Source organism: Sorex fumeus, unplaced genomic scaffold (genome assembly GCF_029834395.1).
Source record: "Sorex fumeus unplaced genomic scaffold, SorFum_2.1 ptg000034l, whole genome shotgun sequence".
Classification (NCBI taxonomy): domain Eukaryota; kingdom Metazoa; phylum Chordata; class Mammalia; order Eulipotyphla; family Soricidae; genus Sorex; species Sorex fumeus.
In genome coordinates, this window is record NW_026606091.1 from 32,742,171 (window position 1) to 32,758,205 (window position 16,035).

General features: G+C 50.3%; 1 protein-coding gene across 1 annotated transcript in view; it reads right to left on the minus strand.

Annotated features, from left to right (window-relative positions):
* Positions 1-16,035, minus strand: part of GABBR2 (gamma-aminobutyric acid type B receptor subunit 2) — a 352,729-nt gene that overhangs the window by 115,034 nt on the left and 221,660 nt on the right. Inside the window, exon 7 of the mRNA XM_056117153.1 lies at positions 13,074-13,310. Within this exon, the coding sequence (XP_055973128.1) occupies positions 13,074-13,310 (237 nt within the window). The remainder of the gene's footprint in view (positions 1-13,073; positions 13,311-16,035) is intronic.

A 16,035-nucleotide genomic window follows, 5' to 3' on the forward strand; every position in this document is an offset into this window, starting at 1 on the left:
TATACACACATTTACAGCCATATACATGTGCACGCGCACACACACACACACACACACACACACACACACACTACAGTTTCCAGAGGACAGGAGTTGGAGGATTTCAGCCAGTGCTTCTCACTGTTGGCTCTGTGAAGGTCCTGGATCAGGTCTCCCTTTGGGTCTATAGGGTGGTCCTGGTAGCAACTCGGGATCCTCTTTGTATTGAGCTGATCCTGTCACCCACATTTCCTCCAGCATATCTGAGGGTTCTCAGCACAGATCTTCCCATTTCAGTCTGAAGTCTCTATAGGAAGCCCCAACCCCAGCCCCAGGCCCTTTTCACACCCAGAGGGAATGGGGCACGGGGGACAGTGTTTTGCCCACTGCCTGACCAGCAACTGAAGCTAAAATGAAGCTGCTGGCTCAGGGGTCTGTGCTCCCAAACAACTCATACTGCTGTGTCCTGGCACCCCCAGGTTCCTCCACCCTGTCTTCTGATGTGCTGATCAGACTGCACAGCTCGACATGTCCAGGCCTGGTTGAAGGTAGAATTGCTAGCGCAGGCCTGGCATGGGTTAGAGAAAGGATATGGGGGGCAGGGTGCGGGGAGCCCAGGGGTGCCACTGGCTGCTGGGGCACACACAGGGCATGCTGGCATCCCTCCACAGAAAGGCACATCCTCCTGGCCCTCGAAGCTCTCCCTCCAGGATCAAGGCACGGCCTCCATGGACTGTGTGACTGATGTTGCCTTTTTGGAGGGGGAAGCCCAAGCCTGCAAGGCAGGAGCTCTACCACTGAGCCACATCCCTGGCCCATGTGTAATCTACTTTAACATGTATGTTTGGAAACAAGACAAGCGAATGGAAGGTTCTGAATGATGGCAAGACCTTTGGTCCTGGGTTCCAGAGCTGCCCAGTAAGAGAGTAGGGAGATGAACGGGTGACTGGAGGGGACAGAAGGACAGTGGGAGGGGGTATTGGGCTCTTTAGTGGCAGAGAGGTGAAGTAACTATTTGCCAAAATCATAAACATTAACACTCTTGTAAACTTGTGACCCAAACTATAATAATTAACAAAAGTTTACCAAGGGATGGGAAGGAACCATAGGGATACTGATGCTATCTTAGGAGCATTAGCCACCTAAACTCTATTTTTAACAGTATTACACATCCCAAGGTCTGATAAAAAACAACAACAACTGGGAAATAGCAGGTACCGAGGACGTGGCCCCTGGAAGGTGGGGTGCAGGGCAGGTAGAGCTGGGTTCAACTCCATGCTTCTCAGACTTGTCCCCCCACCCCCATACTACCCTTAGGGAGGGTGTGGGTGGATGGATAATGGCTATGGTTGTAGGTCCTAGTCAAACTTCCTGTCTCCAGAGCCCTGCCCTTCACTCAGAGCTTGGTGACCTTGAGTAAATTACTGGCCCTACTGGCCCTCTCAGCAGGGCTCCCTGCTCTGTGAGTGTCCCACTGTGTGTGTGTGTGTGTGTGTGTGTGTGTGTGTGTGTGTGTGTGTGTGCGCGGTCTGTTGTATGTTGTCAGGGCATATCACACTGTGCCTGGCTTTCACAGCAGAAACCTCCAGGTTCCAGGGGCCCAAAGCTCAGGGCAGGATCAGGGCTGTTTCCTGGCGGGGGATCTGTGCGTATATTTCTGCTCTCTCCTTTACCCCCACCCAATCTCCCTCCTCACACAGGGTTCTGCCTCACTGCAGGCCTGTCTCCCTCTTTGTAATGACAATGGTTGTTGCAATGACACTGGTTATATGGGATTCCTCAAGTTGAGTAAGCCCTGACATCTGCTAACCACATAGGCAGTAGCCCTGTCCCCAGGTAAGGTCACATCGGAGTTTCCTGTTGTCAGGAGTTCAAATACAGATTTGGCAGGGATAGGCATAACTCAATCCACCACACATTTATTATGTGGAGTACAGGAAGTGATGATGTCAAGGGCTTGAGGATCAGCGCAGCACTCCATCGGTAGCGAGAGCTGGAAACTGAGGCACGCAGACACCCAGGACATGTAGTCTTATAGTCACTGTCCCTGGGACCACCGGCTCCTCTCTGTTTCTCTCAGGGCCCCAGGCAGAGGCTGTACCCGGCTTCTGCTGATGCGTACATAAGATGATACACTCCCCCACACTATTTTGAAGAAGGAAACATCTATTTTCTGCCTGACTCAAGGAAGTCAAACCTGCAAGCATTCCATGGCTCGGCATCAATTCAAACAAATTGCTCAACCACATTATTTTGATCTTTTGGATTCATCTGACAGCAGGAGTAGGTCTCTTTCTTGTGCTGTACATTGTCTGCAGTCACTGGTGATTGGGTTTCAGTAAACACTGTGTGTGTGTGTGTGTGTGTGTGTGTGTGTGTGTGTGTGTGTGTCTGTGCGGACAGGGCAGCCAGGCAGCACCCTGGAACCCAAAACAGGAGACTCATGGATGCAGACTCAGAAAAACGAGCAAGAGCCAGCTCTGAACACCGAAGGAAGGGGCTGAAACCTGCCCCATGGCCACTCGGCCTTGCTGGATTTCCGCTCTCCTCGTTCCTTCCACCAACAAGATGTGGCTTTCCTGAACTGAGAACCAGAATCCGACAACTCACCAGGGGTTCGGAGAGAATTATAGGCCCTTTCAAGAGGCTCCCATGCTCACTGTCTAGTAAAAAAGGCAGATGGACACAGCAATAACCCAGTGCAGAGTGGGGACCGAATGTCCCCACCATCATCACAGGAGACACTTCTGCTCTCCCTCCCACACGTCTCACACGGCTGTCTGAGTTCCCTGGAGAAGTGAACTTTCCTCCTTCCTCCACCTGCCTGGCGGTCCTCTGGCTTCCAGTGCGGGCTGGCTGAACCCGCACCACAAGGGCTAGAGTCAGCCAGGCTGAGTTCACTCCCTACTCTAGGCTGCTGGGCTTATCATCTCTCTCTGCTCAGCCCAATCTCTGTGATCTCTGATGCGATCATTCATGACTGACATAAGCTATTCCTTCTTGATATTTATCAGGTAGCTACTACGTCCCAGGAGCCTGATTCCACGTCGTCAAGTGACAGCAGATAAAAGGAAGTAAAGTAGTTAGGACCTCTGCTGGGGGCCAGTAAGTGCTGGGAAGAAGGAAGGGGGTGAGCCACAGATTTCAAAAGGTAGTATGGAGAGGGGACACGGGAGGGCTGGACAGGGCTCCAGGCTTCTGGAGTAGGACACTCCCTGCAGAGTCGCTCTGGAGGGTTACACCCAACAATATGCGCTCAGAGCACTGCGAGCTGCCTGGGATGCGGCTGGGGCTCATCATTTGAGGACTATTATTAGCATTCGTTAATAAATGTAATTGCTTCATGGAACGAAGGAGGTAGAGACTATAAATGCGCTCTGTACACAGGGCAGCCACACATCAAGGATTAGCATTATTAGGGTTGTTGCTTATTACTAGCAATTACTTCTAAGAAATGGTTCTAACAGTCTCAAGTCACAGAAGGCCCAACAGACACCCCTCCTCTTCCTCGGGCCCTGGGACTGGAGCCCTGGAAAGATGCTGATGGGGCATTAGAGATTGGGGTTCAGGGGGGAGTTTCTCTTCTTCCTCAGGAAGGAGGCAGCAAGAGACTCACACTTTCCATATCCCAACACTCACAGCAACACTAACACACACACAACCAACACACATTCCCAACACACACACACACACACACACCCTTCCACATAACAACATATATACACACCCCAGCCTAACACACACCCTAACATCCTAACACATACACCAACTCTCTCCCTCTCTCCCTCTCTCTCTCTCTCTCTCTTTCTCTTAAACACACACACAGTGTGGAAAGTCTCAACTTGGGTAAACAGCAGTGTCTCACAGCAAGAATTTTGGAATCACGGTTAGATTCAAGAGCTATAGATGCTGTGAATGTGTCTGCTGTCAGTTCCAATTAGTTACTGGGCGGGAAAGTCTTTGTTGAGGCGAGAAGCCAGGGAGACGGCAGAGTAGCGGGAGTGACACGTGTGGATTCAACCCAAGAAGTTCATTCAAGGTTACCTGCATTCACTAAGCTTCCAGCAGGTATGAAGCTTGAGGTGAAGGACCATGGAGGCCCAGGGCCGGGAAGCAAGGGGCCCCTGCAAATCTGAGTGCTGTGGAGTCATGGGAGGGGACACATGACGCTTCCACGGGCTGACCATGGTGGGCCAGGGGATGGAGAGTGGGAGGGGGAAGATCCGGGCAGTGGCCAGGCCGCAGAGGCCTGGGGGCTCAACACAACGCTCAGACAGCACTGAACTGCAGTAAGAGTCCCCTCCGCAGATGCCGCCTGCCTCATAGTGAGACAGGTTTGGGCACGGGTAGCCCAGAAACTCAGGCCGTGCCTCTGCGTGATGTGTGAAGGCTGTGTTCTCAGGAGACGTGTGTGGCAGAGAGACAAAGGGGAAGAGCGATGAGTTCCCTGATAACGTTTCTGGTGAGGCTAGTCATAGCCTAATCCCAGGGCTGCTTTCGAGGGGGACATCATGCCGCCATTGACCACTGAACATGGGGGTGCAAGCCTGGGTGCCTCCAGGCCAGGGGCACCAAATGGGCCAATGGGTGAACCATGAGCAGTGCAGGAAGGAGAGAGACAAACCCCACCAACTCCCTAACTGACATCACAGCTCTTGGTGGTGGGGCAGCAGTAGCATGGGCGCGGTCAGCTCCCGGGGACTCTTTTTCTTTTTTGCTTTTGGGGTCACACCTTGTGATGCACAGGGGTTACTCCTGGCTCATGCACTCAAGAATTACTCCTGGTAGTGCTCAAGGGACCATATGGGATGCTGGGAATTGAACCCAGGTTGGTCGTATGCAAGGCGAACTAAGCCCTACCCTCTGTGCTATCGCTTTAACCCCTGAGTGGGGACTCTTGGGGCACTGAAGACAGATGGCAGGTCGGCAGTGCCGCCTCCTTCCAGGTACAGCCTCTACAGCAACAGCAGTAACCAATGGGGAAGCTCTTCCTTTCCCTTCTTGTTTTTGTTTTGTTTTGTCTTGTTTTGGGGCCACACCCAGTAGTACTCTGGGTTTATTCCTGGCTCTATACTCAGGAATTACTCTTGGCAGGCTCAGGGGACCATATGGACTGCCAGGGTTAGAACCTGGGTTGGCTGTGTGCAAGGCAAATGCCCTACCTGCAGTACTATTGCTCTGTCCCCCTTTTCCTTCTCATATTAAAGCACCACCACTTACAGACATGTCAACGGACTGCAGAGAGACTTCAGTGGAATTCTAGATGTGAAGCAGACCAGCAGACACTCAGTACAGAATAAGCGCTGCACTTGCCTTTGGCTTGATGAGACCTGCATCAACAGTGCAGGTTGAAAAGCCACCATCAGAACAGCAGAAGTAATAAGAATAATAAAAGCAATAACGATGCAGCCAGCATGTGCTACATACCATTGCCATTCCTCTTCGTCAACCAGTGAACAGTGAAGCAGGTTCTAGTTGTCCCCATCAATGAGGAAACTGAGGCACAGAGACATAATCTGCCTGAGGACTCAGAGTTTTCTAAGCAATGGGTTTAGGCCCACTTTTTCAAATTTGCACTTCCTGTTCTAGTTGATTGCTGCCAGGTCCCAGATGAGGGCACGCTCTATCCTAGTGATGAGGGCATGCTCTATCCTATTTCACAGGTGGGTCAGTGAGCCGGAGGCTGGAGGGGGAGAGGTCAGTTTCTTCTGAAGCCCAGGTCAGTCCTGATGTTCTGATCCTACTCCAATGAGCTGCGTCTGGGAGGAGGCGGGGTCCACTGGGTGGGCACCAATGGGGTTTAGAGGAAATTCTCAAAGCGCTCATTGCTGATGGTGGGTCATGGTCAGGGGAGGCTCAAGAAGGGCCCCTGCAAGCAGGAAGACATGAGTGATGCTGGGATGAGATCACAGGGCAAGCCTGATTAGCCCATGGAGTGGGCACATCACAAACTCAGATTGCCACTGAACTTCTAGAAAGTTCTCCAGAGGTCATCCCCTTAAGAACAGGATTTTAAAATCAACAACAGGTGGAATCATGACAGGACAGAGGATGGCATCAGTACTAGCAGGAGGGGTCAGACCCCAGTAGAATCCGCGTCTATGTCTGGATGGGACTCCCACTGTTCTGTTTCTTGTATCTCTCAAATTCAACCCAAAAAAACATTCCAAAGACCAAAGTAAGATATAGAACACCAGGAGGCATGGAGGTGGCTGTTGGACAGCCCAAAGGCTTGCTGCCATAACCTCAGACATCAGGCAGGCAGGGGTGATGGGCCAAACACGCCAATGCGTGTGTCAGGTTTTCCACTTGGATAAGACACAACTGCACAACTCACAGGGGCCAGAGCAATAGTATAGCGGGTAGGGCACAAGCATTGCATGCAGTCGACTTGGGTTCAATCCCTGGCACCGCATATGGCCCCCCACACTCTGCCAGGAGTGATGAGCCAGGAGTAATCCCAGAGCATCACTGTGTATGACCCTCCAAAACAAAACAAATAAACAACTGCACAATTCACAGCAGGGCAGGGTAGGAGTAATAAATGGGTCTCTGGACCAACTGGGCCTTGTCTTGGGACAAAGGACTCACGGTTTCTCCTTCCTGTCTGATTCCCTGTACCTGGAGTATGTGGAATTCCCTTTCCATCCCCTCCAATAACATTGACGAGATGTGGACTTGTCAGGTCAAACAGGGGCAGGGGAAGGGGAAAAGTACTGTGACAGTCTTGATAGAGATTTCTAAAAGCTTGCATGCAAACTCTTCAGTGAAGGGACACACGGGCAGAGGGTCCTTGTGCCAGCAACATGTGCAAACAGATCAATAGGCCACAAGTGGGGCTGGAGCCATGGTACAGTGGGTAAGGTGTTTGCCTTGCATGCGGCTGACCCAGATTTTATTCCCAGCATTCCATATGGTTCCCCAAGCACCACCAGGAGTAATTCCTGAGTGCAGAGCCAGGAGTAACCCCTGTGCATCGCCGGGTATAACCCAAAAAGAAAAAGAAAAAAGGCCACAAGCGGCCCTCAGCAATGCATCTTGCTCCTGGAAGGATTCCTTGGAAGGGACAGCCCCAAGGGACACCTGGACCCACTGTGCGGGCCTCTCCCCAGGGCTGCTATACTGAGAAATTTCACGAGTGGACTGGACAGAGAGTCCAGAATGAGGAGACACTAAAGGTCCCCTTTGTGCAGCTGTGGCCACCGGTGGTGTGCCCACAGGGATGAGAAGCAACCACAGGAAATGGTTCAGCAAGAAGAGCCTTCTCCTCACAACCAAAGCTATTTCCCAAGCGGTTAGTATTTCCATTTCTCCATGGCTGATTCTCTAGGAAAGCACATCTCCCACACCTGCCCAGCCGGGACCTATGTATGTTCTTGGTAAGTTCCGGGGCAATGGTTAGGCTGTGATGCTCCCATGACTGGTCACAATGGGGCTTTATTGGCCCCTGTCAGAGGCACCCATATGAAACCGACTGGCACTTAAAAGACAAGTCAAACTGGAAAGCTGGCACAGGAGGTAAGGTAGGTACCTTGCATGCTGCTTCCGGATCTAGACCTTGGCTCCAACCTTGGTACCATACATGGTCCCCTGAGCACTGCCAGGGTTCACTCCTGAGCCCAGAGCCAGGAGTTGCCCCCTGAATACTGCTGAGTGTGGCCCCCGAACAAAATAAAATGACGCAAAATAAAAATCGGAGAAATATGTCCCCCTTGGGAGGCTATCCTACTTGCTTCAGCCTGAAACATACCTAAAGGATTTTCTGCCCTTTGCCATCTAGAATGTCATCATGGTTTTACAAACCAGGAAAAGGAGAGTTTTAGAATGGCCCTGAGACAACAAAGACTTCATCAGGGTGTGGGAAACAGGCCCTCATGCATGTAGAGCAGTTAGGAAGAGAACTCTGCCAGCTGGTGAAGTGAGTGCATCTTTGGTTGAAAGTCTAACAGGAGGAATCTTAAAGCCACAGTCAATGGTGATGGGTGCTGGAGGGTGGGGGAGCCTGGCGTAGGACCCCCGTCTGAAGATCCTGGCTGGTCTGAGAACCCTGCACCAACCCCAGATGTACTTTTGCCCAATGAACTTCAGGGAAAGTTGAGGAGAGCTCCTTGGTCTTTACCCTCCAAAGGAGATGGGGTCCGCCCTCTGCAGGTCTTGTAGACCTTGGAGATTCCCTCACACATTCTCCTACTTGCTCATCCACCCCACTGGGTCAGGATGGGGGCTTTTGAAGGAGGACCAGATGCTTTGCCTCCCAAGGGGCCCAGGCCCCTGACATAAGGGCTACAAAAGAAGCGGATGAATGCACGAATACTTTGCTGAAGGATCAAGTCAAAAGTAAGTGTGTGAGTGTTGTGTGTATGAGTGTATGTGTGAGAGTATGGGAGTGTGTATGAGTGTGAGTATCTGTGAGGGTGTGTGTGACTATGTGTGCATGAGAGTGTATATGAGTGTGTGTGTGAGTGTGTGAGAGTGTGTGTGAGTGTGTGTATGTGTGTGTACATGCATACACTCCCACTAGAACCCTAACAACTTGATCCTTTGGCCCCCCAGACGTTCCTCATCAGGAGTGATCCCTGAGCACAGAGCCAGGAATAAACTCCAAGCACTGCTGGGTGTGACCCCCCCAAACCCAAACCAATTAAGAAAAAAAATCACTGCCTAAGACTAATGGTGGGTGCCGGGATCCTCAGAAGATGGAGCTTTTGAGACCTAAACAGCCAGCACTAGCCCAAGTTTCTGGTCGTACATTGAGCAGAAAATGGGGTTCCAGGTGGAGAAGCAGAATGACACCGTGGGCTCCACAAATTGGTTGTATAACAGGGCTGGAAAACAGACACAGACACTGAGAGAGTCAGAGGTGGGTGGGATGCCTCTGCTACCAGGGTGCAGATAGACACAGAGAATTCCATTTGTGGGTGTCTCCTGAGAAGCACCTTGGGAGGGCGAGCGCCTAAGAAGCAAGAACAGAGCAGGTGACAAGGTCAGGCAGGTACCAAGGGCAGGTTACAGGGAAGAAATCTTCTTCGACAGAGCAGCCAGGATCCACAGGCCCAGTTCCCAGCCCGGAGTGTGCATCCTGAATCAATTGAAATTGAGTCCCGGATATAATTAATTTAATGTGTTTAAACGATTTTCTGTATAGTAAACATGCTGAATGAGGGTGACCTAGAATAAAGTGTCTGCCTAAGAGTGGAAAAATAGATACCGTGTGTGCAGTCTAATGAAAACCCCTCAGCAAAGAGAAAATGCTGTCATTTATCTCCGCCTCCTCTGGACCTGTCCTCGCTGGCGCCTTGGTGATCGCTGCTCTTGGCCTTGTAGCCTCTCTGGATCACGGAGACACTTTCAATTTGGTCAGAATCTATCTTTTTTCCTCCTCTGATTCAGAAGACAGATTTCCTGAAACCTGTCTAGGGCCCGGAGACAAGCATGTGACAGGGGTAAGGAGGGAAGGGGAAAGTGAGGAAGTTTCTTGCTGCGAATCTGTTTCTCAACCAAGGGGAGAAGAGCATTCGCCCAAAGAGAAAGAAGAAGATAAGGGGGAGTGGGGGGGCACAGCCCGTGGGAGTGGGGGTTCTGTTTCTGCTGTCTGTGACCTGAAATCTTCCTCCCCGGGTCCCAGATGCTCATGTACAGTGAGGGGGTTAAAGCTGAGGATCCTTAGGGACACTTTCACGGCCGACAGTCGCTGAATCATGAGTCACAATCTGGAGAGGGCATAAATACATGTCAAGGAACTCCCCATTAAAAAGAAACTCATCTTCGAGCTGCGTGGAGCCTTTCAGGCAGTCGTGGCTAATTGCCCCATCAAATAGGGATTATGTATTATCAGCTGCCCTGAAAGGGAACCCTTAGAGGTAGTTCTAAATGACCTCCAACTCAGGCATCAGGCAGCCGGGCAGAATGCCGAGTTCTAGGAGTTGGGGGATGGCAGATGCTGTCCACACTCGGAGGCTCTTGAGACTGGCCTGTCCATGAGGCAGGAGACGTGAAGGCCTTGGGTAAAATGAGCCCCGTTTAAAAGGCTGATGGGCAGAGATCAACGCCCTCCTTCTGAGGCAGAGAAGGAGTGTGTGATGGGGCTGAGAAGCAGACACCGGCACTGAGAGAGTCAGAGGTGGGCAGGATGCTTGGGCCACCAGGGTGCAGGAGGACACAGAGAACTGCATTTGTGGGTGTCTCCTGAGAAGCACCTCGAGAGGGGGAACACCTAAGAAGCGAGAATAGAGCAGGTGACACAGGCCAATCTAAACCTGTATTGCCAAAGTTCTCTCTCTTCCTCGGGCATTACCTCGTGCTCAATCTGAACTCTTTGGAGGGAGAGTCTTAGGGGCTTCCAGGCAGGGGAAGTTGGAAAAGGGGCCGAACACACAGAACTCTTACACCCACCTGAGAAACTTCTCATTATACTGTACTTACACAAGCCCCCCTATGAGCCTTTCTAACAGAGAGGTGGAGGAGAAAACAGTAATCATATTTAAAAATCCCCAGAGGAAGGCTGGAAATGTCTCATCTTAATCTCGGTTGAGCTAGGCAGCCTCTGCCCATCAACAGAATCTCACAGTGAAGTCTTGACCCCCTCCCCAGTGGTGGCCTAAGCTGCGGCCTTCAGTTTGAGCTGTTCTAGTAGGGGGATTTAGAAATCGGCTTCTTTTGAGCAACCCTCAGTGGCTCTGCAAGGCCCAGAGCGGTGGGTCTTAAGATCTGCCATGAGAACCACCTGGAGGGTTTTACTGAAAGCCAGGGCCTTGGATTCTGCAGGTCTGGAGTGGGGGTGGGGGATTCAGAACCTGCATTTCTGACCACTTCCCAGGGATCTCTGGAGCTGCTATACAGGCCGACTTTGAGAATCATTAGCTTCTAATGATAAAGGCCAGTGTCCTTTCTGCATCCCTTTAGAGCTGGGACCCAATGTGCTTTTGCGGCTTCCACATCCTACTTTCCAACGCGCCCTTGCCCCCCCCCCAGACATACACACAGTTAGTGGTCCCTGCATATCTCTGTGCATTTCTCCCTTGGGCCCTCTGGGAATCTAAAGTATAGCCTTGCGTCTCTTCAACACATGGTGCAGGGAAAACCAGACAGCCACACGCAAGAGAACAAAATGTGTTCACCCTCTGTCTCCAGGCACAAAAATAACCAAACCTCGAGCCATAAATACAGAGAAGAAGACACGGTGTTGTTTTCGATAGCATCAACTTTAGAAACTTGATCCCCAATAGCCAAAGGCATGAAAACAAAGGTAAGTCACTGGGACTACATCAGATGCCAACAATTTTCTTGCACCACGAAGAAAATATTAGCAGAATGAAAAAACAAACTGAACAAGAAGAGATGTCTGCACATCATACATTCAACCAATAGTCGAAGGAGATAAAGAATACACTAAAACACTAGACTTTTAGCAATCCAACCAAAAAATTGGGTAGATGATCTGAATGTACTTCTCCAAAAAGGAAATACAGATGGTTAACTGGCATATGAAAAAAAATGCTGATGATTTATTATTAGGAAGATACACAGGAAAACCAAAATGAGATGCTGTATGCTGTCTGTGAGAATGGTGTACACCAGAAAAACTACTAACTGCAAGTGTTGGTGAGGGAAAGGAATGTACAGAGATTGGTGGGAATACAAATGTCAACTGGTGTGACCATTTTGGAAAAGTATGGCAGCTCCTCAAAACATTTTCAGGAGAAATATCACGTGATCCAGCAATTCCACATATGAACAGCAATATAAAGAATACGAAATAATTAATTCAAAGAGATAACTATTCCATGATATCAACTGTAACACTAAGAGCTAAGGTATGAAACAGCTTCAGAGTCCATTGACAAAGGTCTATTAAAGATTGTGGTGTAAACACACAATGTACAATAGCAGAAACACTATTCAATGACAGAAATGAAACTCTGCCATTCATAGCACCCGCACAGGGCTGGCCCATCAGCCCAGCTACGTGTGAGAGAGCACACACAGAGAAATGAGAACACTTAAGAAAATCTCCGATCAATGAATCTAATCTATTCCTCGTCATACTCCAAGACAGGCCATCTCTGTAAGGAACTCTTAAAAAGAACATATTATCTTACTTACATATGCATCAGCAACGTATCTTTGATGAGCCTTCCATATTTTCTGGGAGCAAAGTCAACAACAAATACATCATACATACATAAAAAACCACCTCTTATAACCATCATCAGAAGGTGGTGTGATGTAGCAATGAAGAGCTACACTTGGGTTCAAAGCCTACTTCTACTTTTGGAATGGCCTTAGTGTTCTAAAAGTCCTGTGGACTCCGCACCTTTCCTTGGGGATAACAGCAGTTCCCACTTTCTAGGGATGCCATTTAGAAGCAAGAAGCAATTATAGTCACTGACGTTTGTTGAGTAGCCTACAACATTCAAGGCTGGCCTTGAATGTACATTATTGAACCCAATCTACATATATCTACTACCAGAATGCCTAACACATAGTAAATACCCAAATGTCAGTCATCCGTAGCATTGCTACTTTTCCATACTTCTAAGCAAGACATGTATTATTGTCCCATTTCCCAGAGGAGAAATTTTAGACTCAAGAGGAAGTAACTCGCTTAGTGGAATTAGAAATTTTTCAGAGTTAGGTCTTCTAACTATACATCAAAGCAGATATGATCCCCACTTGGAGGATAAATGCTCTGTAGTGTGAAGAAGGGAAATTTAAAGTGAAGACCCAGGATTTGAACCTGGATTTGGGTCCAGATCCCCAGCTGGTCTACCCTCCCCCCCCGCCCCTCGGGAGTGAATTCCACCTTCTCTGTGCACAGCCAGCTCCCAAGCTTTTGCTCATATGGGAACTATGAGGATTTTTTTTTTCAGTGTACTGGAGAGTCCCCTGCCCCTGGCCCTCATTTCAGCAGCCCTGCAACCTGCAGGCCTACAAAAATTGTCTTCAATGATCCAAGAAAAAAAACAGGCTAAGGATTGAAGGGTATGTGATACGGCCTCTCTTGTCCAAACATTTCCAAAAAGCATTGTACCAAGAGCATTCCACAGAGAGCATCCCATGGAGAGCACCCCACAGCCTGTGTGCATGGCACTGACCGTGACCCCGAAGAAGTTGGTCTCATTCATGGCGTTGAGGATGATCTTGCCCAGCGTGTGGTCCGTGTAGTTGAAGTCCTGGATCCGCTGGTGCCTGCTGCTGGCGTGCAGTGTCTCCATGGCCCTCTGCAGCGTCTTGGCGATGACCCAGATGCCGTCATAGGCGTAGCCATGGAATTTGCTGGGCCCCACACCCGAACGCTTGTTGTTGTACTCTCTCTCATACTGCTGTGGAGTCTGGAAAACAAAGGTGTGAGAATACCAGGTCAGCCCAGGGAGGGCTCGTTGGCCAGGGCTGCTGGGTGCCTTGGCATAGTGGCTTTTTATGTCATTTATCTCACTTAATCCTCATGGGGTGGGAATAAGGGCCGGCCCACTTTACAGACAAGAAAACTGAGCTAGGGTCTGGGCCTCGCCTGGGGCTGTGGTAGCCCCACTCGGGCCAGTGCATAGCAAGGTTGAAACTGCTACCAGGCAAAGCAGGGAGACAGGAATACTGCACCCTAAACTAGGCATCCCCTAATATCTGCAGGAGCCGGGGAAGTGGGGGCCCACATACCCTATCCAAATAGTTGAGTTAATAAGCAAGTCAACGAACTATTCAGTTTGCATATTTTCTTTTCCCTCAGCATCCTCAATATGCCTTCCAAATGACCTGGAAGACCAAGAATTCTGGGGCTGAGGCTGGAGTGATAGCACAGCAGGTAGGGCATTTGCCTTGCATGCGGATTACCCGGGTTCAGTTCCCAGCATCCTATATGGTCCCCTGAGCACCAAAAGGAGTGATTCTTGGGTGTAGAGCCAAGAGTAACCCCTGTGCATCGCCGGGTGTGATCCACAAAGGAAAAAAAAAAGAAGAAGGAAAAAAAGAATTCTGGGGCTGTTCAGAGCTGTGGGTGAGGCAGAGTGGCATGGGGTGCTGGTCTTACTCTGTGGCCCACCCCGTCTCTTGCCCTCCTCACCCCAGTTCCATCCTGCAGTTGAGCCATTCTCAGCTCCTCAGTCTACAACTCTCTCTGCCCTCCGTCACCCAGACACATGGGGGCAGGCTCAAGAGGCCCTGAAAACAGTTCCAGACATCGGAGCAGGGAGTTTAGGGTGTGTGCAGACCCCCTTGTAGCATAGGGGACCCCAAACAGGTCCCATTTGCCCAGATGAGAGCTATTCTGATGCCCTAACTGGGCATCACTGAACTCCCTCCTCTTTCACAATCAAGCAAGGTCGGGGAAGAACTTGGCATTTTTGAAAACATAATTCTCCCCCCCCTCCCCCCGCCATTGAGCTGAGTTTCCTAGAAGAAGAATTTCATTGGTCATATTAACATTCTGACTGTGGCCATGAAAGTAATGAAACTGCCTTTTGACTCCAGTCCCTGGGGCGTCCACGTCCAAATGACTGCACCCTCTTATTCCCCCCAGATGAATCCATTACCCTCGACCCTGCCATGGGGCCTTTCTTAAATAGCTTCTGAACTGGAACAGGAACACCAGTGGAGTTGACAGTCGGTCTTTGAAAAGCTCCCCTGGGGCTGATCATGCATTCAAACCGTGGACGCACTGGTTAGACCAGGATTCCCTTCGCGACTGTTGCTCCCCTGGGCCACCCTCAGGCCCGAGTGGTCTAGCCAGGGCCTCCTCCTCAAGGCGACATGGCTTGTGCGTGCACGCGGGCATGGGAATGTGTGGCTAAACTCTTTCCACTCCCTCTTTGCAACCTCCTCTCTCATCATCTTCATTTCTGAGGGCAAGACTACATATTGAAAATCACCCTGACTTTGTGGAGGCCTCTTTTACTGCCCCAGGACCGAATCGTGCCTTCTCTGGAACCAGAGTCTGTCTCTTGCCCGTGGCCCCTGGTCTTAGCAACTGGAATTACTCAAGCTTGGGTCCTACCGTGGCCCTCAAACCATGGCTCCTGCAAGCCCTAAATTCTGCCAGCTCAGCATAATGTCCCAGCAGTAAATATGCCTCCTCCCTGTCTTTATTTCTTCCTTGTTCCCATAAAATAGTTCCAGTTTTATCTGTTTACAGCTTTCCTCAGAAAAGCATCCAGGTAACATTTCAAATCCGGGGTTCTCTGGGGAGACCAGCAGTATCTCCACTGACTTTCCCACTGTGCAGCCTCACTTTACCCCTTGCAGCATCACTTCTGGTGGAGACACCTCCTCCCTGCAATCACCCTCCTCAGCTCTTCCCAGGGGCCACAGATCTGTTCAGCCCCAGGCTCACTCTGCTCCTCTGAACTTTTGGATCCTTGAGCCACACTGAGTTTGCTCATACCTAGGGAGTTCACACGAGCTGTTTCCTTGGCCAGGAAGCTGCTTTCTCAGCTCTCTGCATGATATTCCTGGCTTGCGAGTGTCCACATTTGGCACTTCCCAGGAACCACCTCCCCAGCACTCTTCATTCACCACTTCTCTCTTGTCTATCGCCCTGTTCATGTCCTGCAACTCCCCCGCTTATGTGTTTCTGGGTTTCGTGTCTCTTGTTTCCCCTTTGCCTCCTCCTCTCATGATGCTCCAGGAGACACATCTGTCTTGATCACTGACATCTCCCCAGAATACCAAACAAGACCTTGCAGAGGCCCTTTCTCAGCCGCCCTCTCTCCATCGGAAAAAATGAAGATCCAGATGATGTGATCTAGAAGTTAGTTTCCTCTCAGCAACAGAGGCAGGAGTCTAGCACAGCGCTAAGGACATGGGGTTGGGATGCATTCGGCTGTGTGTCCTAGTCCCAGCTCTGAGGGCTGTTAACTGTGACCTGGTGTTGAAGTCTCACTTCCTCCCAGTCTCTGAGTCTTCTTTTGAGAGTCAATGAGACAAAACTAGGAGCTAAAGTGGGTAAGATGTTGGCGTTGCACGCAACTGACCAGGTTCAGTCTCTGGCATCCCATATGGTTCCTGAGCCTATCAGGAGTGATCTACCCGATGTGTAGAGTCAGGAGTAAGCCTCAAGCACCACTA